At 45.2% G+C, this 23,205-nt stretch overlaps 1 protein-coding gene across 7 annotated transcripts in view; it reads left to right on the plus strand.

The window, feature by feature from the left end:
* The window catches only part of CLTCL1 (clathrin heavy chain like 1), a 120,858-nt gene that overhangs the window by 53,971 nt on the left and 43,682 nt on the right, over positions 1–23,205 (plus strand). For 3 of the 7 annotated variants that reach the window (XM_058431368.1, XM_058431371.1, XM_058431372.1), the window contains exons 4-15: positions 3,557–3,718; positions 7,104–7,217; positions 10,678–10,851; positions 11,837–12,034; positions 12,917–13,117; positions 13,220–13,372; positions 13,940–14,062; positions 16,557–16,694; positions 19,908–20,039; positions 20,172–20,336; positions 20,857–21,037; positions 22,423–22,586. In XM_058431368.1, coding sequence (XP_058287351.1) covers positions 3,557–3,718; positions 7,104–7,217; positions 10,678–10,851; positions 11,837–12,034; positions 12,917–13,117; positions 13,220–13,372; positions 13,940–14,062; positions 16,557–16,694; positions 19,908–20,039; positions 20,172–20,336; positions 20,857–21,037; positions 22,423–22,586 — 1,905 coding nt within the window. Of the gene's footprint in view, positions 1–3,556; positions 3,719–4,100; positions 4,239–7,103; positions 7,218–10,677; positions 10,852–11,836; positions 12,035–12,916; positions 13,118–13,219; positions 13,373–13,939; positions 14,063–16,556; positions 16,695–19,907; positions 20,040–20,171; positions 20,337–20,856; positions 21,038–22,422; positions 22,587–23,205 lie in introns of those variants that run through there. The other 4 variants (XM_058431373.1, XM_032138574.2, XM_058431370.1 and 1 more) reach the window with 4 other exon arrangements.

Here is a 23,205-nt window from a genome sequence, read left to right on the forward strand (position 1 = left end):
TCAAAAAACCAGCTCCTGGATTCATTAATTTTTTGAAGGGTTTTTTGTGTCTCTATTTCCTTCAGTTCTGCTCTGATTTTAGTTATTTCTAGCCTTCTGCTAGCTTTTGAATGTGTTTGCTCTTGCTTTTCTAGTTCTTTTAATTGTGATGTTAGGGTGTCAATTTTGGATCTTTCCTGTTTTCTGTTGTGGGCATTTAGTGCTATAAATTTCCCTCTACACACTGCTTTGAATGTGTCCCAGAGATTCTGGTAGGTTGTGTCTTTGTTCTCGTTGGTTTCAAAGAACATCTTTATTTCTGCCTTCATTTCATTATGTACCCAATAGTCATTCAGGAGCAGGTTGTTCAGTTTCCATGTAGTTGAGCGGTTTTGAGTGAGTTTCTTAATCCTGAGTTCTAGTTTGATTGCACTGTGGTCTGAGAGACAGTTTGTTATAATTTCTGTTCTTTTACATTTGCTGAGGAGAGCTTTACTTCCAACTATGTGGTCAATTTTGGAATAGGTGTGGTGTGGTGCTGAAAAAAATGTATATTCTGTTGATTTGGGGTGGAGAGTTCTGTAGATGTCTATTAGGTCCACTTTGTTTAGAGCTGAGTTCAATTCCTGGATATCCTTGTTAACTTTCTGTCTAGATGATCTGTCTAATGTTGACAGTGGGGTGTTAAAATCTCCCATTATTATTGTGTGGGAGTTTAAGTCCCTTTGTAGGTCACCCAGGACTTGCTTTATGAATCTGCGTGCTCCTGTGTTGGGTGCATATATATTTAGGATAGTTAGCTCTTCTTGTTGAATTGATCCCTTTACCATTATGTAATGGCCTTCTTTGTCTCTTTTGATCTTTGTTGGTTTAAAGTCTATTTTGTCAGAGACTAGGATTGCAACCCCTGCCTTTTTTTGTTTTCCATTTGCTTGATAGATCTTCCTCCATCCCTTTATTTTGAGTCTATGTGTGTCTCTGCACGTGAGATGGGTTTCCTGAATACAGCACACTGATGGGTCCTGACTCCTTATCCAGTTTGCCAGTCTGTGTCTTTTAATTGGAGCATTTAGCCCATTTACATTTAACATTAATATTGTTATGTGTGAATCTGATCCTGTCATTATGATGTTAGTTGGTTATTTTGCTCATTAGTTGATGCAGTTTCTTCCTAGCCTCAATGGTCTTTACAATTTGGCATGTTTTTGCAGTGGCTTGTACCGGTTGTTCCTTTCCATGTTTAGTGCTTCCTTCAGGAGCTCTTTTAGGGCAGGCCTGGTGGTGACAAAATCACTCAGCGTTTGCTTGTCTGTAAAGTATTTTATTTCTCCTTCACTTATGAAGCTTAGTTTGGCGGGATAGGAAATTCTGGGTTGAAAATTCTTTTCTTTAAGAATGTTGAATATCGGCCCCCACTCTCTTCTGGCTTGTAGAGTTTCTGCCAAGAGATCAGCTGTTAGCCTGATGGGCTTCCCTTTGTGGGTAACCCGACCTTTCTCTCTGGCTGCCCTTAACATTTTTTCCTTCATTTCAACTTTGGTGAATCTGACAATTATGTGTCTTGGAGTTGCTCTTCTCGAGGAGTATCTTTGTGGCGTTCTCTGTATTTCCTGAATCTGAATGTTGGCCTGCCTTGCTAGATTGGGGAAGTTCTCCTGGATAATATCTTGCAGAGTGTTTTCCAACTTGGTTCCATTCTCCCCGTCATTTTCAGGTACACCAATCAGACGTAGGTTTGGTCGTTTCACGTAGTCCCAAATTTCTTGGAGGCTTTGTTCATTTCTTTTTATTCTTTTTTCTCTAGACTTCCCTTCTCGCTTCATTTCATTCATTTCATCTTCCATCTGCGATACCCTTTCTTCCAGTTGATCGCATCTGCTACTGAGGCTTCTGCAATCTTCACGTAGTTCTCGAAACTTGGCTTTCAGCTCCTCCATCTCCTTTAAGCCCTTCTCTCCATTGGTTATTCTAGTTATCCATTCTTCTAATTTTTTTTCAAAGTTTTTAACTTCTTTGCTATTGTTTTGAATTTCCTCCCGTAGCTCAGAGTAGTTTGATCGTCTGAAGCCTTCTTCTCTCAACTCGTCAAAGTCATCCTCCATCCAGCTTTGTTCCATTGCTGGTGAGGAACTGCGTTCCTTTGGAGGAGGAGAGGTGCTCTGCTTTTTAGAGTTTCCAGTTTTTCTGCTCTGTTTTTTCCCCATCTTTGCGGTTTTATCTACTTTTGGGCTTTGATGATGGTGATGTACAGATGGGTTTTTGGTGTGGATGTCCTTTCTGTTTGTTAGTTTTCCTTCTACCAGACAGGACCCTCAGCTGCAGGTCTGTTGGAGTTTACTAGAGGTCCACTCCAGACCCTGTTTGGCTGGGTGTCAGCAGCGGTGGCTGCAGAACAGTGGATTTTCGTGAGACCACCAATTCAGCTGTCTGATAGTTCCTCTGGAAGTTTTGTCTCAGAGGAGTACCTGGCCCAGTGAGGTGTCAGTCTTTCCCTTCTGGGGGGGTGCCTCCCAGTTAGGCTGCTCAGGGGTGAGGGACCCACTTTAGAAGGCAGTCTGTCCGTTCTCAGATCTCCAGCTGCGTGCTGGGAGAACCACTACTCTCTTCAAAGCTGTCAGTCAGACAGGGACGTTTAAGTCTCTGGAGATTCCTGCTGACTTTTTGTTTGTCTGTGCCCTGCCCCCAGAGGTGGAGCCTACAGAGGCAGACAGGCCTCCTTGAGCTGTGGTGGGCTCCACCCAGTTCGAGCTTCCTGGCTGCTTTGTTTACCTAAGCAAGCCTGGGCAATGGCGGGCGCCCCTCCCCCAGCCTCGCTGCCGCCTTGCAGCTTGATCTCAGACTGCTGTGCTAGCAATCAGCGAGACTCCGTGGGCATAGGACCCTCCGAGCCAGGTGCGGGACACAATCTCCTAGTGTGCCGTTTTCCAGGCCCGTTGGGAAAGCGCAGTATGAGGGTGGGACTGACCCGATTTTCCAGGTGCCGTCTGTTACCCCTTTCTTTGACTAGGAAAGGGAACTCCCTGACCCCTTGCGCTTCCCGAGTGAGGCAGTGCCTCGCCCTGCTTCGGCTCGCGCACAGTGCGCTTCACCGACTGTCCTGCACCCACTGTTTGGCACTCCCTAGTGAGATGAAACCGGTACCTCAAGCAGAAATGCAGAAATCACCAGTCTTCTGTGTCGCTCGGGCTGGGAGCTGGAGACCGGAGCTGTTCCTATTCGGCCATCTTGGCTCCCCCGATTTAACTACTATTAATGCTTTAGAGTTTTTCCTCCAAAGTGCATGAGTTACTTTCCATGAAAAGATGCCCTCACACTTATATTTAACAAATTAACAAATTAACAAATTAGGATCGTCCATCTCACTTTTTTGTGGTCTTATTTTTTTCCATAGCTTTTGCCATCTTTCCACATCAAATTCAGAGTGATATCATGCCTTTAATAGCTAATACATTTAATTTTTATTAGAGGAAGTATACCTCTGATGTATGAGACTTTCATTTTAGAAATATATTTTAAGAATTGTTTCTTTATATTCCTCTCTTTTCTCTCCCTTTCATTGCATAATATCTTTTCTTAGCAAAACCGTGTGGTTGGAGCAATGCAGCTCTACTCTGTGGATAGGAAGGTTTCACAACCCATAGAAGGCCATGCCGCGGCTTTTGCAGAGTTCAAGATGGAGGGGAATGCCAAGCCTGCCACCCTTTTCTGCTTTGCTGTACGTAATCCCACAGGAGGCAAGGTAAGATCCACTCTACTGTCTTCTCCTTGAGAAAAGTGTCATGAGCTGGTATTAGGGGTGTGCGTGTGTGTGGCTCGGCATGGCCTGCAGATGTTTGTGTGAGAAAAGGTTCATGGTGGTGTTGAGAACTGTGCACAATGGTGCACATGATTAAGTGGCCCCATTCCCCTAAAAAATCCTCAGGCTGGGCGCGGTGGCTCACGCCTGTAATCCCAACACTTTAGGAGGCCAAGGAGGGTGGATCACGAAGTCAGGAGTTCAAGAACAGCCTGGCCAACATGGTGAAGCCCCGTCTCTACTAAAAATACAAACATTAGCTGGGCATGGTGGCACATTCTTGTAAACCCAGCTACTTGGGAGGCTGAGGCAGGAGAATTGCTTGAACTGGGACCTGCGAGGCAGAGGTTGCAGTGAGCCAAGATCCCACCACTGCACTCCTGCTTGGGCTACACAGTGAGACTCCGTCTCAAAAGAAAAAAAAAATGCTTCCACACAGACTAGACTGAAATGCACTATAAAGGTAAGTGAGGCGGCCAGGTGCGGTAGCTCACACCTGTAATCCTAGCAGTTTGGGAGGCTGAGGCGGGTGGATTGCCTGAGCTCAGGAGTTCTACACCCGCCTGGGCAACACAGCGAAACCCCATCTCTATTAAAATACAAAAAGTTAGCCGGGCGTGGCCATGTGCGCTTGTAGTCCCAGCTACTCAGAAGGCTGAGGCAGGAGAATTGTTTGAACCTGGGAGGCGGAGGTTGCAGTGAGCCGAGATCGCACCACTACACTCCAGCCTGGGCAACAGAGCAAGACTCCATCACCAAAAAAAAAAAAAAGATAGATGAGGCACAGTTTCTGCTCTTGGGGAGATGACTGTGAAATCACCAGTGTGGTGCCATCCTTGCCATCATTAGCATGGTTCTTCCCAGGTGGTTGGGAGGAGCCTCAGGGAGGCTCCAGAGAGATTGAGACTGTGCCCAGGAGCCAGTGGGTTTTATTAGGCTCAGGGACATGACCAGCGGCTGCTTGGCAGGGCTGCAATGGGCAGAGGTGAGGAGACAGAAGAGCTTGTGATGTCAGAGAGACCTTGGATTCCACCAGCGTGGTCTCAGCCACTTGGAGATCTGCTTCAAGACAGTCGTCTCGTGAAAAACCCTTTCTCAAACCACAATTTTGGGTTGTTCGTTAGCCCTGAAATGTTCTCCAAGGCAGAGGAGTTCTCAATTAGAATGTGGCTTTACAAACTTCCTCATCTGAAATACACTGAATACTTTGGCCTCCTGTTGAGTAACATACTTCATGCCCTCCTCATTTGAGAACCAGAAGGAAAAGGAGTCGGGTCACGTGTCAGCCTTGTTGCTGATGAAGGACACTGACTTTAGTTATGTGGCTTAAAGAGCTTGCTCCCATATTCCCTCAGAGTGAGGCACACCTCTCCTTCACAGATGCAGCAGGGCAGTGACAGGCCTCCCTCTGAGGAACAGAGCCTGCCTCGCAGAGTGCCCTGTGGAGAAGAGCACTTCCCAGAGCGGGGCTCTGTGCACAGACGGCAGCCCCAAGAAGAGAAAGGGCTGGGGGTTCTCTCTACACCCAGCTCTCTGGTGGGCATGCCCCTCCAGCCGAGCTGGAGATGGACCAGGAGGTCTTCTGTGACCCAGAGAGCCTGGGAAACGCGGTTTCCTGACAGTACCTGTCCTGGAGCGGCCCTGTGTCTTGTGGCAGACTCGGTCCTCCCGGCTGCAGGGTGGATGTAGGGTCCTGGGAGGGTGCCCGCCCCGCCTGTGCCCAGGCATGCACCTTCCTTTCAGGACTCACCTGTCGTTTTGGGACTGGCCAGCTGTCTCCACATGTGGGGCGGAGCTTGCCTGGACACAATTCTTTTCTGCCAACCTCCTCCTGCTGCCGCCCTGAGAGCCTGGTGTCCTTTCTGTGCCTCTGCTCCTGCTGGCAGTGTCACCCTTCTCAGCTCCCGAGCAAGAACACATAGCGGTCAAGCCCCATTCCATTCTCTCGTCACTGTCCGACCTTTAACAAGTCTCATATCTGACTTACCCTTTTGTGGTACATTAAGCCTTTCTCACCTCACATTTAGGTTACAGAATAGCCATTTATTAGGTCCTCAGACCTGCTTCACGCCTTCTTACCAATAGGCCTAGCCAGATAATTTTCCTAAACTACCTTTTATCTGCCTTAAAGCTCCCAGTGCAAGACTTCTATTCCCCACCTGCAGACTTCTGCACCCACAGAAGCACCCACACGCTTGCCGCTCAGCCTCCCCCGTTGGCCCGGCTCTCGGTGCTGCTTCCCTCCTTATCTGAGCCCCTTTGGTGTTTCCCTCCTCTCTCTGCCTGGCCAAACCCAGACCGCAAACCCAGACTGCCCCTCCATAGACACTCTCGTCTGTGTCCTCTAAGCCCAGCCTCCCGCCCTTGTTTCGGGTCTCTTACCCTTCATTTTGGATTTTGTTGTGGACTTGTGTTAGTTATAATATTTTTTCTTTAGATGAAAGTTATGGGGGCTGGGCGTGGTGGCTCATGCCTGTAATCCCAGCATTTTGGGAGGCCAAGGTGGGGGTGGATTACCTGAGGTGGGGTCGGGAGTTTGAGACCAGCCTGGCCAACATAGCGAAACTCTATCTCTACTAAAAATACAAAGTTTAGCCGGATGTGGTGGCACGCATCTGTAATCTCAGCTGCTTGGGAGGCTGAGACACAAGAATCGCTTGAACCCGGGAGGCAGAGGTTTCAATGAGCTGAGATCACGCCACTGCACTCCAGCCTAAGCGACAGAGTGAGACTCCATCTTAAAAAAAAAAAAAAAAGAAAGTTATAGGGAAGGCACTGGCATAGGTCAGGAACTTGGAGCTGTTCTCATAAGGCAGGGATGGGCTCCCTCATCAGATTCTTACCCCCACCCAGCACAACCTTGAAAACCTCAGGCCTTTGCCATGGTGAGGGTGTGTCGTGAGTTTGGTCTCCAGTGATGAGATGTTGCACTAACAGGCTTGTGTGAGTCGGGTTGTGTGAGGCAGGTGGCTGGGCCATACCCAGGAAGGCAGAGAGCAGAGTTGGAAGGGACAGCAGATTCCGACTGGAGCCCTTTGTTTCATCGGCATCCAGGCCCAGGGAGGGGAAGTGACTCTGCCACTGTGCTGGAACTGAGGCTCCAGGCTGCCTGGCATTGGCCCTTTGTGGCATGCTTGGTGGTGGGCAGCAGGTTATTGAATAATCACAGGCACTCCGACAAGGGGGTTGTTCTGCTTTGGTTGAATGTGACTTTTAGCGTTAATCATCCAGTGTGTGGAGCTGAGGCTCCACTTGCCTCTGTGCCTTGACTAGCACTTGTCCACCACCACAGGCAGTCCCCTTGATTGACCTAAAATCTCTCTTCTAGTTGCACATCATTGAAGTTGGACAGCCTGCAGCGGGAAACCAACCTTTTGTAAAGAAAGCAGTAGATGTGTTTTTTCCTCCAGAGGCACAAAATGATTTTCCAGTGGCTATGCAGGTATGAATGTGCTGCTCTCTAAACATCTTCATGTCCTAAAATCTACTCTAGCACCTCCCAAGATGCAGGAGGCTGCCATTTTTAGTCTGCTTCTGCTGTCTCCTGCCACTGTGATGCTTTCAAACCCATTTAGAAGCCTAAGACTTTGGTGTGTGAGCTGGGAAAGCCCTGTTCATAGAAAGGAATGCCCTGCATGAGGGTGAGTTAGGGCAGCAGGAAGACGTTGCCAAGTCACGCATCAAAGTCCTCAGCTCTTTCCTTCTTATTATAAAAGATTAGATGTTCACTGTGGTATGAGAATATTTAAAGAATAAAATACCTAATGTAGGTGATGGGTTAATGAGTGCAACAAACCACCAGGGCACGTGTATACCTGTGTAACAAAACTGCACGTTCTGCACATGTAACCCAGAACTTATAATAATATAAAAAGAATAAAACACTTATTTCCTTTACAATTGGCTGCCATTGAGGGAGCCTAGAGCTCCCAGGGACAGTCCTTTGAGCTGGCACTCAGAATGGCCCAGCCTTTGACATGCAGCCTCTAGTGAAACTAGGTAGTCCCAAGCCCCTGGTAGGAGAATTGTTCACCTTTACATCAAGAAGGTTGGGAAAACACCTGAACCTGCATGTGGCATGTGCCCAGCCAGACTTTGAGGAGTTCGTGCTATGAGACCTGAAGTTCTTATGAGGTTCCCTAAAACAGAAACACATGTCAGCAGGGCCTGTGGTGGTTCCGTGTGTGCTAAGTGTGTTCGTGACAGGATGAAGTGTGCTTTCCTTATTGAGGGGCAGAATATTGTTGTGGAAGTGTCAAAGGCACAGAGTCAGAAAGCTAAATTAAAAATGGAGCTATTTTGAGTAATAAAAGATTTCTTTAAAAAGAAAACATTCCTCTGTAGATGAACCAGTTGAATGTAAAATATATAAGAAATCTTGGCTGGGCGCGTTGGCTCACACCTGTCATCTTAGCACTTTGGGAGGCCGAGGCGGGTGGATTGTCTGAGCTCAGGAGTTTGACACCAGCCTGGGCAACATGGTGAAACCCCGTCTCTACTAAAATATAAAAAATTAGCTGGGCATGGCGGTGTGCACCTGTAATCCTAGCTACATGGGATGCTGAGACAGGAGAATTTCTAGAAACCAGGAGGCAGAGATTGCAGTGAGGCAAGATCACACCACTGCATGCCACTGCACCCCAGCCTGGAGCGAGACTTTATTTCCAAAAAATAAATAAATAAATAAATAAAAATAAAAATAAAAAATCTTACAATTTGTTTTATAAAAAATTTAGGTCTATACCTTTTCTGAACAAAATTGGCATCACATTATTTATGTAAGATTATATAATCTACTCTCCTTTTTACTCTTTTGTTCTCATAAGATATATGTTATCTATACATTTCTAATAATATCAATAAATGTAACAGCAGAATTAAATATCACCTGAAATCCTAGCACTGCTAATAATTTGGTTACCCCTTTGGAAGTAACTTAACATGCATACATTTATGCAGATTTATACAGATGGACTCTTATGAAAATGGCTCTGCACTAGCCTTGCTGCTGTATAAACTCCTCTAGCTATGTTGTAGATCATTCTGTGCCAATAACATAATGTATGTATTTTATTGTCTGTGTCATCTGTTCTGTAGATTTGCTACAACTCATTTAAACAATCCCCTGTTGATTGGTATTTACATTTACAAGAAACACTATAAGGAACATTGTGCTCCATACATCTTTGTGTGTTAGTCTAAAAGTCTGAGGATAAATTCCTAGAAATTAAACTGCTGGGTGGGGCACATACTCATCACAGACTCTCCTGAACATGCTGGCCAGTTCACATTCCTACTGATGCTGCCGGTGGTAGCTGGACAGCATCCCATGTTGTGATGTCTTTCCTTTGGTTACCATCAAGGCAGAATTGATGTATCAGCCACTCATATGTATCTGGTTAATTGCCTTTTCCTAATCTTTGCATTTTTTTTCTATCGGGATCTTTTTTTAAAAAGTAGAGGTGGGGTCTTGCTATGTTGCCTAGGCCAGTCTTGAACTCCTGGCCTCGAGCGATCCTCTTGCCTCAGCCTCCCAAGCAGCTGGGGTTACAGGTGTGTGTCACTGTGCCCAACTCCAGGATTTTTACCTTATTCGTAAGAGCTTTTTGTACTTATAGAATACTAAGTGTCTGATGTATTTTGAATATTTTTCCCAGTCATAATTTGTGATATGTGCCCCCTTATGGAAGTGTTGCATTTTTGTGTGGCAATGGTATCATGTTTTGAGACTAATTCTGCACCTGAAGATGGTCACAACATTTACCTATATTTTCTTTCATTCCTCTCCTAATTGTCCTTGTTTTTTATTTAAAATCTTTGACCCATCTGGAATTTACTTTGTTCTAAAGAGCAAGATAGAAATTCAGTTCTTTACTCTTACCTCCATCTCCAGATAGCTAGCTAACTATATTAATAATATATGTTATGTATTGATTAAAGTGCCTATTTTCCACTAATATGTTACCTACTGATTATTTATTTTTCTAGAGTTGGAGTCTTGCTACGTTGCCCAGGTTTGACTCAAACTCCTGGGCTCAAATGATCCTCCTGCCTCGGCTTCCCAAGTAGCTGGGACTATAGTCATTAGCCACCACACACTCATTCTTAATAAATTCTCATATATGATTCATTCTCTTTCAGGGCTCTTAATTAATTTCTCTCTCTCTCTCTTCCAATGGTAAAATCATACTTCAAAAATTACTGTTTTAATATATATGTTTAATAATCTGGTTGGGCAAATGCATCTGTTTTTTCTCCTCAGCCCCTTCAGGTTTTCTTGTGTGCTAAATATTTTTCTGTAAAAGTTAATAGCATTTGGCAAAACTCAAAGGTTAATAAGTGGTGGTAGAAGGCATGCTGGAACATCATCCTGGCATTTGAGGTCTTTGTCCAGAACTTTCCCCTTCTCTTATGAACTCACAGCTTGCTTAAAGGGGTTTGATAAACTGTGAAAGGATCGCTCTACCTGAAAGATAAATGGAGTAGCCTGAGTTTATCGGACCTTTATTTGAGAGTGGTTGGACAAAATATTGTCTTTAAAACTAATTCTCAATCAAGTACAACTTAGAATCCATGTCTCAGGGAAGCATTGCTCCCACCAGTAATCTCTTAGCCTGAGAAACTGAAGAATCCTTGTATAGCTAGGTGTGGCAGCTCACACTTGTAGTCCCAGCAACATTGGAGGCTGAGATGGGAGGATCACCTAAGCCCAGAGGTCGGAAGTTGCAGTGAGCTATGGTGGCACCACTACACTCCAGCCAGGGTAACAGAGCAAGACCCTATCTCAAAAAACAAACAAACAAACAAACAAAAAAGAATCCTCTTTATCATTTGTGAGCTCTTTTTACCCACATGGCTTCTCCTCCTTACTTCCCAACCTCTTGCTCTCTGTCTTCTTATAGATTGGAGCTAAACACGGTGTTATTTACGTGATCACGAAGTATGGCTATCTTCATCTGTACGACCTAGAGTCTGGCGTATGCATCTACATGAACCGTATTAGTGCTGACACAATATTTGTCACTGCTCCGCACAAACCAACCTCTGGAATTATTGGTGTCAACAAAAAGGGACAGGTGTGTAACTCTGACATTTCGGTTTCTACCTTTTCCATTCATTAGGGACTGGTGTTTAAACATTCCTCCTTCTCTAGGAAAGCAGCTGGGTGTAGCTATTAATAGTTCCTGTTATTAAACTTAAACCCATGTCTCCTCCTTCATATTGACACTTCCTCTCTTCAGACAGCACCATTCCTAACACAGGATTGATTCTAGGAGGAGAGCAGCTCCTTCCTGCATATGGAACAGCAATTCTGATGCACATCATCTTTATACCATGCACACCCTAACTGGGGAGGGTTGAAAAAGCAGATACTATGGTATTTAAGTAACTTTTCTCAACCATAGTTGAAAAAGATAGTTAAAAGAAGAAACTCTTGGCTGGGCACAATAGTTTATGCCTGTAATCCCAACTGCATGTGAGGTTGAGGCAGGAGGATGGCTTGAGCCCAGGAGTTTGAGGCTGCAGTGAGCTGTGATCACACCATTGCACTCCAGCCTGGGTGACATAGTGAGAACCTGTTTCGGGGGGAAAAAAAAAGTCAGGAACAGTGGCTGATTCCTATAATCCCAGCATTTTGGAAGGCTGGGGCAGGAGGATTGCTTGAGGCTAGGAGTTTGAATCCAGCCTGGGCGACATAGTAAGACCCTGTCTCTACAAAAATATTTTTTAAAAAAGAAAGAAACTCTGTGCTTTAAAAATAAAAAGTTTAAGAAGAAAAATTGTCAGTTCCATCCACATAGGTCATTTTGCTATACCTCAGAACGCATCACACTTATCTGTGTGACTTTAATAACTACATAGACTCCTGTGCTGTTCTGTTTTGTTACCATTTGGCTTTCGGCTGCTTTGCATACTTTCACTGCGAGGGCCACCATCACAGGTGTGCTCAACACTCGCCTGAGAATGTGGCTACCACTACAGCATCGGGAGGGAACATGGCAGAGGGATGGTGGAGCACTATTCTAGGCCAGGCCTCTCTCACTTGTTGGGTCCTTACAGGTGCTGTCAGTTTGTGTTGAGGAAGATAACATTGTGAATTATGCAACCAACGTGCTTCAGAATCCAGACCTTGGTCTGCGTTTGGCCGTTCGTAGTAACCTGGCTGGGGCAGAGAAGTTGTTTGTGAGAAAATTCAATATGCTTTTTGCACAGGGCAGCTATGCTGAAGCCGCCAAAGTTGCAGCGTCTGCACCAAAGGTGATAAACCTTGAATACTGTTTAAGTGTTCTGAGTGTTAAGAACCAACCTTGAGAGGAAAATAAGTCATAAAAGCATTTCACTAGTGATATTGCAGTCTATTAGTGTTATGTTAGGAGTTTTTAGTTTAAAATTTTTGCACCAATGGCATAACAGTAAAGGAAGTAAATAAAAAGCACACTCTTGCTGCATCGGCACTTCTTCACGTCTCCCACTTTGTGTGCATACATACCTCTCACCCAACAGCTTAGATACAGTTTCACATTTCTGTAACTTAGCATTTTCCACTCTTGCTACCTGGTTGTCAAATATGCAACTGTACAGTACATCAAGTGGTTGTTCCCTGTTTTATCTAGCGATAGTCCTACCCTGGGCTTTCTCCACTGTTTTAGAATATAGCATTTCGGCATATGGCTTTTTCTTTGGTTTATTTCGTTTGCATAAATTGTTCGGAGACTGGATCTGCTCCTGAGTAGATAAAGACTTTCAAGTTGCTTGTCCTTGAAAGAATTTTTCTTGTCTTTCAAGGGGTAGTTATGAACAAACCATTTCTAGCCTTCATCTGTGAATTTGAGTATTTTGAATTAGAATATAATGATAGCAGAACTTCACTACTACAAGACTGAGAGGCCAAATTCTTACTGCAGCATGCTGGGGGAGAAGTAAGACTCTAAGTGTGAAGCCACCTGGAGGACGTAGATTCCCCTATACTTATGGTTATTGTTGAAGACAGAAGCAGTTGCCTTGGTAGAGGACTTTTTGTCTATGGCAGAGCAGTGTGGAATTTCCACTGGAAGATTTTTGTTTTTACATACAAGCAAGTTGAGTGAAGGGATCCCCTGTGATTACAACACAATGACCTATTTTTCCATTTATTATTAGGGAATCCTGCGTACCAGAGAGACGGTCCAGAAATTCCAGAGTATACCCGCTCAATCTGGCCAGGCTTCTCCATTGCTGCAGTACTTTGGAATCCTGCTCGACCAGGGTCAGCTCAATAAACTTGAATCCTTAGAACTTTGCCATCTGGTTCTTCAGCAGGGGCGTAAGCAACTCCTAGAGAAGTGGCTGAAAGAAGATAAGGTAGAAACACTTGTGAGCTCGTAGCCCCCCACACAGCTTGAAAACTTGGTCCAGGCTCCCTACCTGCCTCCTAACTTTGCCTTGTCCCTTGGCATACCACAGCTGGAGTGCTCAGAGGAGCTTGGAGACTTGATCAAAACCACTGACCCCATGCTCGCTCTGAGTGTGTACCTTCGGGCAAACGTGCCAAGCAAAGTGACCCAGTGTTTTGCAGAAACAGGCCAATTCCAGAAAATTGTGCTTTATGCCAAAAAGGTAATGTGTGTTGAACCACTGGCATCTCACAGATTACTCATGTGTGGTTGAGTGGTTGCTGATTTTAAAGTTTATAAAATACCCTTCTTTGTAGGTCCTCTGGTGTGAGAGTTGGCAATGTTGCTGTTAGGATCTTTATTCATAATGATCATATTTTATTCTCTTCAGTTTTTTATTATCCTTAGTTTTCCAGTCCTTCCATCTTCTTTTTATTTGGGAGCTTTATCTTGTTTTTTCTCTCCCTCTCTTCCTTCTGTATGTTAATTTGATATTTTGGCAGACTCCCAGATCTTATCCCGGTGTGCTCACTAGCAGGCTGTGTTTGCACACAGATCAGGGAACTTCTTTGTGGTCTGGGCTGTTTGTATAGTTAATTGTGCCTTCCATGTACATGAAATCAATTCATTTAATTGGATATTGTGTTTGGCAGAAGGTGGTACCTACACATGATAATGTTGCTGCTCATTTCTTTGTTAACACGAGTTTAAAACAAAGGATGGATAACTTCCTTTTCTAATGCCCAGGAGTTTTCATTGATTTTTCTGATTGTTGCTCCCTTGCTTCTAGGTTGGGTACACCCCAGACTGGATCTTTCTGCTGAGGGGTGTAATGAAGATCAGTCCGGAACAGGGCCTGCAGTTTTCTCAAATGCTAGTGCAGGACGAGGAGCCACTGGCCAACATTAGCCAGGTGAGCGTAGGCAGTTTTGGACAACTATTTGTGGCTTTTTAGAGGCATCTAGAAGATTTCTTTGATTCGTTTCCTGTTAACTTGTCTCAATGCTTTTCTTCATCTGCTATTAATCTTCCAGTTTTAAAAAATCTAGTGTACTTGGGGAGTTTGCCTTCTAGTCTTTACTATGTGAGTACTCATTGCTTCCTTTGTTTTGAAGTACTTTAGAGAATGTTTGTTTGGGTTTGTGTCGTTGGGTGGTGATGATGTAGGGTGTGAGGATGTCATTTAGGATCCAGCCCTCCATCCTTCGGCCCACCCCACTTACTACGTCATTGTCTCTCCCTGACCACTGGCCTGAGCACCAGGAGCTAGTGCTCTTGCGTCCCCCAGATGTTCATCCTGTGGGTGTCTGACTGACCTGGATTACGTGAGCATCAGCCTGTTTTTTAGTGTAACCTACTTAAAATTTAGATGTAAACACATGACAAGTCACTTTCAGTAAATTGGTACAAGGAGCTTTGATGATATATAGATGTGTAACAAAGCTTGAAGCAAGGCATCAGAGCCAACAACTGTTTAGAAATAATAAGTGCAGTTATATGTGTTTGTACATCTGGGAATCTGCAGATATTTTGGAGAACATGAATAAGAGATTTGAGACAAGTTTACTTAGCTTTTAATAGGAAAGAAATTTCCAGTTCACATCTTGTTTACGGTTCATATTTTAAAGTTGTTCAAAATATAAACTTCTCTTACTTTATGAGAAGTTCCACAATTAATAAGTTCTTTTTATTTTCCTGTAAAGCTGTCCTTCAAAAACAATTACTAAATTTATTCCTATATTTCACATCTTACTGAGGCATGTTAATTATTTAAATTAACATCAATTTAACTTTAATAATTGTCTAAGTAAATATTTGCATTTTCCCAGTTGTGCCCCAATAATATAATGATATATATGAATTAGATATCAAGTATCAACTGCTTTGTTAGTCAAGGTTCTGCAGAGAGACAGAATCAATAGCGTAGCTATAGGTATATGAAAGGGAGCCTGGGCAACATAGTGAGACCCCCATCTCTACAAAAAATTTTTTAAAAATTAGCCAGGCATGGTGGTGCACACCTGTGGTCCCAGCTACTCAGGAGGCTGAGATGGGAGGATCGCTTGAGCCCTGAAGGTTGAGGCTGCAGTGAGTGGTGACCTTGTCACTGCTTCAGCCAAGGCAATAGAGTGAGACCCTATCTCAGATATATGAGAGGGAGTTTATTAGGAGAATTGGCTCATGATTATGGAGGCTGAGAAGTCCTGTGATAGACTGTCTGCAAGCTAGAGGAGACCTTGGATTCTGGTAGCATGGCTCAATCTAAGTTTGAAAGCCTCAAAACCAGGGAAGCTGAAGGCGTAACTCTCAGTCTGAGGCCAATGGCCTGAGAACCCTGGGGGGCCTTTGGTGTAATTCCTGGAGTCCAAAGGCTGGGGAGCCTGAAGTTCTGATGTCCAAAGGTAGGAGGAGGAGAATGTCCCAGCTCCAGGAGAAAGAGAGAAGAAATCTATTCTTTCCTTTTTTGTGCCCCTAGCCGATTGGATGGTGTTCCCCGACCATCATTCTACTTGTTCCCCCAACTCACATGCCAGTCTCCTCTTGGAATGCCCTCACAAACACACCCAGAAGGAATGCTTTACCTGGTCTCTATGTGTTCCTTAATCCAGTCAAGCTGACACCTAAAGTTAAGCATCACAGCTGCCTCTAGGATGTGATTAAGTAATGTATGATTACTGCTTGGGGGTTCATATGTTATAAAAGTTACTCCCTTCCATATACTTCAGTAAAATACCTCACTGATAAGTATGATGTAGGTGATATGATTTCTCAAGATTATTAATAAATTAATGGCCATAAATTACGTGAATTGTGTTGTTGTTGTTGAGATGAGGTCTCTGTGTTACCCACAATGGTCTCAACTCCTGGGCTCAAGGAATGCATCCACCTCAGCCTCCTGAGTAGCTGGGACTATAGGCACATGCCACCACACCTGGCTCTATGTGAATTGTGATGACATAAGAAAATGGAAAAGGGCTGGGTGCAGTGGATCATGCCTGTAGTCCCAGCACTTTGGGAGGCCGAGGCGGGCGGATCGCCTGAAGTCAGGAGTTCGAGACCAGCCTGACCAACATGGTGAAACCCTGTCTCTACTAAAAATACAAAAATTAGCTGGGTGTGATGACGGGTGCCTGTAATCTCAGCCACTTGGGAGACTGAGGCAGGAGAATCGCTTGAACCCAGGAGGTGGAGGGCGGAGATTGGAGTGAGCTGAGATTGTGCCTTTGCACTCTAGCCTGGGTGACAGAGCGAGACTCCATCTCAAAAAAAAAAAAAAAAAAACAACAAAGGAAAGAACTAATTGTTGAATTTCTAAATGAGATAAGATTTCAGGAACTGTTTCAATAGGAAAATTAAACACTGAATGAAAACATACTGAGTGAAAATGTGGCTTGGATATGTTTCAGATTGTGGACATTTTCATGGAAAACAGTTTAATTCAGCAGTGTACTTCCTTCTTATTGGATGCCTTGAAGAATAATCGCCCAGCTGAGGGACTCCTCCAGACATGGCTGTTGGAGATGAACCTTGTTCATGCACCCCAGGTCAGTGACTTGTAGACTAACACCGAGAGGCAGAGCACCTGTGGCACCTCTCTGTGGGTTTGCAGACTTGAGCACAGTGGCTTTGGACTGGGCTGGGCTTGTGCCAGATGTTTGTCTTGTACTTCTCAGTGGACATTCTCCATGACTTTCCTTAAAAGGATTTTCCAGAAATCATGATACAGGACTTTCATGGAAACAGTTCTAATTGGGGCAGCATTTCTTCCTTTCTTCTTTTTTTCATTGTGGTAAAATATACGTAACCAAATTTACCATTTTAACAACTTTTAAGTGTCTGATACAGTGGCATTAAGAACATTCACAATGCTATGCAGCCATTACCACTACATAGTTCCAGAACTTTTATTATCCCAGAGTAACTATGTAACTGTTAAACAGTGACTCCTCATTTCCCAGCTCCTGACAACTGCCATTCTAATCTGTCTCTGTTAATTTGGCTTTTCAAGATATTTCATATACATGGAGCCACAAAATATTTGTCCTTTTACCTGGCTTTTTTCACTTAGCATATTATTTTCAAGGTTCATCCATGTTGTAGCATGTGTTAGAAACACCTTCATTTTTAAAACTGTGTAGTAGTCCACCACGTGTATATATGACATGTGTTTATCCATTCATCCATTGATGAACATTTGGGTTGCTTCTACCTTTAGCAAGGTAGAAGCATGTGAATAATGCTGCTATTAACATGGGTGTACAAAGATTTCTTTGAGACCCTGCTTTTTAATTATTTTGGGCATATACCCAGAAGTGGAATTGCTGGATCATATCGTACAGTAATTCTATGTTTACCTTTTTGAGGAACCACCATACTGTATTCCAGGAGGCTGCACCATTTTATATTCTTCCCAGCAAAGCTCAGCAGTTCCAATTTCTGTATATCCTTGCCAACACATTTTCCCTGTCTAAAATAATAATAATAGTAATCATCTTAATGGGTGTGCAGTGGTATCTCATTGCGGTGAGGCATCATTTGTTTTCCTGAAACTTGTGAGAGGCAGGTATAATCAAATCACATGTCTGTGCTATTTTGGGTTTAATTTAGATATATATACAAGAAAGGGATTTAGAGGAGTTTATATCAAGCTGTTCACCACGATACTAAGTGGATAAGATGGTACAAGTTCACTTTGTTCTTTACTTATCTCTTCTGATTTTTCTTTAATAATCACTGTTTTTATAATTAGGAAACAACATATTACGTATATTGTTCTGTTACCTCAATTTATTCAAATCCACAAGTTAGCTGCTAAGAAGTGGGTCATATTCCAACTGTAGGAAATAAAAGTGCTGTTAATTTGCTGCTTGGGGTCTATTGGACTCTCATGACTTTGTGGGTGTATGTAACAGTTTTTGGCGAATGAGATTTGAAACACACCAAGCGCCGCTCAGAAACTTGGCAGACAGACTCTAAGGAATGCCCAGACCCTAAAGGACAAACAAGTAGTTGGGTGAGGTGCCAGCAGGCTCTGGCTTAGTGCCCCAGGATGCTGGCAGTCTTCTCTGGGCAGTGGGACCGCGTGATGGTCTACATTCTCTAAAATACACTGTTGCTATGAGGGGAAAATGTTTGAAAACAAGAAGTAAAGATAAACCTGAAGGAAACAAAGGATAGGAGACACAGGTAAGTGCCAGATGTTCTAAAGCCCTACTCTTAGTACTGGCTTTGGATCGCCAACTCTGTGGGGAACCAGGAGTGTGCATCACTCTGAAGTGGTCTGGTGTGTGACAGTGGCTGTGGTCACTCTGTGGCCATACCTGGTTGGTGATGCAGATCCTAGAAGGAATAAGAAAGAGCGTGCTGGGTGGCAGGGGAAGGCACCCAGGAGTGCAGCTTGTCAAGACCAGCATTAGATACTGAGGGAGCACTCACTCAGCCATGCTGCAAGGCTGCTGTGTTGACCTATCCAGTCTTAGCCCAAAAATTACTTACTTAAAGAGAATATTTAGTGGCTGGGTACAGTGGCTCGCACCTGTAACCCCAGCATTTTTGGAGGCCAAAGTGAGCAGAGCCCAGGAGTTTGAGACCAGCATGGACAACACGGCCAAACCCCATCTCTACAAAAAAATATAAAAATTAGCCAGGTGGGCCAGGCGCAGTGGCTCACACCTGTAATCCCAGCACTTTGGGAGGCCAAGGCGGGCGGATCACATGGTCAAGAGATCAAGACCAGCCTGGCCAACATGGTGAAACCCTGTCTTTACTAAAAATACAAAAATTAGCTGGGTGTGGTGGCACGTGCCTGTATTCCCAGCTACTTGGGAGGCTGAGGCAGAAGAATCACTTGAACCCGTGAGGCGGAGGTTGCAGTGAGCAGGGTGGCATCATGCCACTGCACTCCAGCCTGGCAACAGAGCGAGAGTCCATCTCAAAAAAAAAAAAAAAAAAAGTAGCCAGGTGTGGCAGCATGTGCCTGTAATCCCAGCTGCTTGGGAGGCTGAAGTGGGAGGATTGCTTGAGCCTGGGAGGTCAAAGCGGCAGTGAGCCGAGATTGCACCACTGCACTCCGTTCACCTGGGCAACAGAGTGAGACCCTGTCTCAAAAAAAAAAAAAAAAAGATGTTATGCCTCATCAAAATTGTTTCCAGGAGTGTTCATTGTTTTTTAAATGCAATCCCCAACTCCTAATTCTATATTTAGCCTAGTAGAGAAGTCTAGTAAGCACAAATGGGATTTGTTTTGTTCAGGTCTCCTTCTGCCCATTGCTAATCTAAGGCTTGAGCTTATTCAAGGAGAATTGGTAGACTTGAGCCCTCACACTGATCTTGCCATAGAAACCCTATAAGAATGTGATTGCTGGCTGGGCGCGGTGGCTCACGGCTATAATCTCAGCACTTTAGGAGGCCAAAGTGGGCAGATCATTTGAGGTCAGGAGTTTGAGACCAGCCTGGCCAACATGACGAAACTCTGTCTCTACTAAAAATACGATAATTAGTCAGGCATGATGGTGCACATCTGTAATCCCAGCTACTTGGGAGGCTGAGACGTGAGAATCGCTTGAACCTGGGAGATGGAGGTTGCAGTGAGCCGAGATTGTGCCACTGTACTCCAGCCTGAATGATGGAGTGAGACTCTGTCTCAAAAAAAGAAAAAAAAAAAAAAAGAAAAAAAGAATGTGATTGCTTAAAAGCTGCAACAGTGACTTGGACTCATCCCAGTAATAGGGCTTTATGGAGCCTCAGCCTTTCTCACAGGCCCAACTCTGTGACCACATGGGCTGGGCCCAGCTGCAACATGGGAAGATGAAGCCTTGTGCAAAGGGCCTAAGATGGCTTGAAGGACAGCCAGGGATCTTGGGACCAACAAGCACTGCTGCCACCACAGAGGTATGGATATGGACAGGGGCCTGTGAGTTCTGGTTGCCAGGCTATACCCTACCCTGGGGCAAGGTTGAGCAGCTGGTCTTAAAAAGTTATTGCCATTGATCAGCCCTTCTCACTGAACTCCCTGTTTCATAGGTTGCAGATGCCATCCTTGGAAATAAAATATTTACGCATTACGACCAGGCTCACATTGCCCAGCTCTGTGAGAAGGCAGGCCTCCTGCAGCAAGCACTGGAGCACTACACCGACCTCTATGACATCAAGAGGGCTGTGGTCCACACTCACCTCCTCAATCCCGAGGTACTGTGTACCCCTGGGCACTCCTATTATGGCTGTTGTCTATGCAATTAATGTCACATGCTCCCCAATGTTTACCTGTTGATGATTGTGGAACCATGGCCTGAGCCCATCACTGCCCTAACCTACCATACTTTACTACCAAAAGCAGCTGTAGTTCAGCCCACGCACAAAGTTTATCTGCTCAGCAGCATGTCTGGGCCCTGTAGCACCTTTCTTTCTGATGTCCACCTTTGAAACCATTAGCAAAGCTAAACTAGCTATTGTGTTCCAATTTGTGGAATAAGTTTTAGCATCAACTGTGGAATATTCCAGGTGAACAGTTTAGATCAGTGTCTTTTCCCAGCTTTACTCCTTGCTCCTACTTTTTCCCTTGATGGATAGTTGCTTTTCAATCCCTTTATGTGGAAATTCTCTGTATTTTTGACACTCAGAGGAACAGGAGAATGACCTAGTTATTTTCCAAGTGTTAGCAATCTTTACAGTGGTGCATCGTTGTGGACAGACTCTTCCTTGTTCCCAGTGGCTTGTCAATTTCTTTGGCTCCTTATCGGTGGAGGATTCTGTGGAGTGTCTGCGTGCCATGCTGTCTGCTAACATCAGACAGAACCTTCAGCTGTGTGTGCAGGTGGCCTCTAAGTACCATGAGCAGCTGGGCACGCAGGCCCTGGTGGAGCTCTTTGAATCCTTCAAGAGTTATGAAGGTAAACCGTGCAGCCTCTCGCTGACCCCGCCATGTGACTACACCTCCTTTCTCAGGTGTTACTGCCTACCTGCCCGCCTTAAAACGGCCTTCCTGCAAAGCCAGGCAGGATGCAGCACTGGCTGCCTTGGGTGCTCAGTCAGTGGCAGAATGCTACTGCCATCTCATGTGCACCCTCAGCTTCAGTAACCTTTTTGGTATTTCCAAAGGAAGAAATCAGGTTGGTTGGTGATGGGATGGAGAAACTTATGGAGCCCGGTGTGTCTACACAGCACAGTCTGGCAAGAATTCATCTAAAAGCCTGTGTCATGGGTAGAGTGAAAAGGCCTGATGTCTGGTCTTCACAGCCCCAGGAGGGAGGCTCTTTGGGCCTCTCCTAAATGAGAGCCCATGATAGAGGGTGCATTGCTTTGTGGTGTCTGCTACCCAGTTGATTGCGGGGGCTGACAAGGTAACCTGGTTGTCTTCCTTTCCCCTTCTTGGACATCACACCAAAAAAGTGTTCTAGGGCAGTTGGAGTGGGAGTGGCTTTGTTAGGGACAGATGGGGGCTGTCTGGCCCACCCAGGATAGAGACTAAGCATTTGTCTAGGCATCAAGCCACTGCCATGTGTCCAGTGAGGTTGGGGCATCGATGGAGGGTGGAACAGGACCCTGCCCTCAGGGAACTGGCCTTCTCTTTAGAAGACACCCCTGTAGGAAAGACCGCGGCAGACAACTGAGTGGAGCTGGGCTGGGGGAGGGCAGTAGAGTAGGTTGGTGGAGAACCGTCGGCCTAGGGGTTGCCCATTCCCTTCCTAGCATCAGAGTCTCACAGTTACAGTGAAAGACCTCAACAGGGAGGGGCCGTCTCGGATGTGTCCTACCCTGTTGTTACTGGTGCCTCCTGGCTGGCCTCTGTAATGATGAGGAACATCATTAGCCTCTGTGAATGCTGTCCTCTGGGGCTCAGCATGTGGTGCCCATGTCACTGTCAGCTCTGTGTTGAGTCGCAGGCCTCCTCCTGGAGGCCATGGCTTATTTCTCTGTCCCTTGGCATGTCTTTTTAGAGAAGCAGTCCCACAACCCTCTCAGATTACCTCAGTGGGAATTACTCTTGATGACGACTATCTAAGTATACCTGGGCCCCCAAAAGGAATTTCACTTGTACCAAATATCTAGTATTTTACATCAAAACATGCCAGGTATACCTGCCAAATATGATGGAAATCTGACTAGCTATTTTTGGGAGCTGCCAAAACAGACAAATGGCATATCGATTATGAGTTCTGAGTGTGCTGTGGGTCCCTGGAGAGTGGAGCAGGGTCATCGAGGGAAGGTGGGCAGCAGCTACAGAGGAGACAGGCGGGTGTTCCAAGGACAAAAATGGAACGGTCTCTCTTCATAGGCCTCTTCTACTTCCTGGGCTCAATCGTGAACTTCAGCCAAGACCCAGATGTGCATCTGAAATACATTCAGGCTGCCTGTAAGACAGGGCAGATCAAGGAGGTGGAGAGGATCTGCCGAGAGAGCAGCTGCTACAACCCAGAGCGTGTGAAGAACTTCCTGAAGGTGTGTTCCAGCGCTACCTCCTTCCATGAGCTGCCCTTGCTGATGGCAGGTGGGGCAGACCATCCTCAGGATGTCCCAGGGGTGGGAAGCTGGATCTGTCTCGCCAGGGACCCCTTAGTCCCAGGGACAGAGCTCTACTTTATGGCTTAAAGTTCTAAAGTAACCTTCTATCGTTTTAAGAGCGTGGAAAGCAGCTTGAGGCTGTGCTCTAAGTATCTGGCATGTGAGTGGAGGGAGTTAGTTTATTGCTGCATTGTAATTCATCAACATCCCATTAGTGCCATTGTCAATTAGGCAGGCAAAGCTGCAGAAACAAGTAGACCACCCAGCACTAGTGTCATAAAGAACAGGAAGCCTACATCCTTATGTGGCAATCCTGAGTGGGCTGGAGGTCAGTGGGGTGACTTTCCTTCCTACTGTCCTTCAAGGACCAGGCTCATGGCTGCTTTGCCGTGTTCAGCACCTCACTTGGATGTCATCTTCCCAGTCAGCTAGAAGAAGGGAAGAGCACAGAGGAACCAGCATAGATGGTTTTTATGGGCGAGACCTGCAAGTGGCAGATGACACTTGGATTCACATTCCATTGGAGGAAATGAGGCCATGTGGCCACACTTAAAGC

Source organism: Hylobates moloch, unplaced genomic scaffold, assembly GCF_009828535.3.
Source record: "Hylobates moloch isolate HMO894 unplaced genomic scaffold, HMol_V3 SCAFFOLD_19, whole genome shotgun sequence".
NCBI lineage: Eukaryota > Metazoa > Chordata > Mammalia > Primates > Hylobatidae > Hylobates > Hylobates moloch.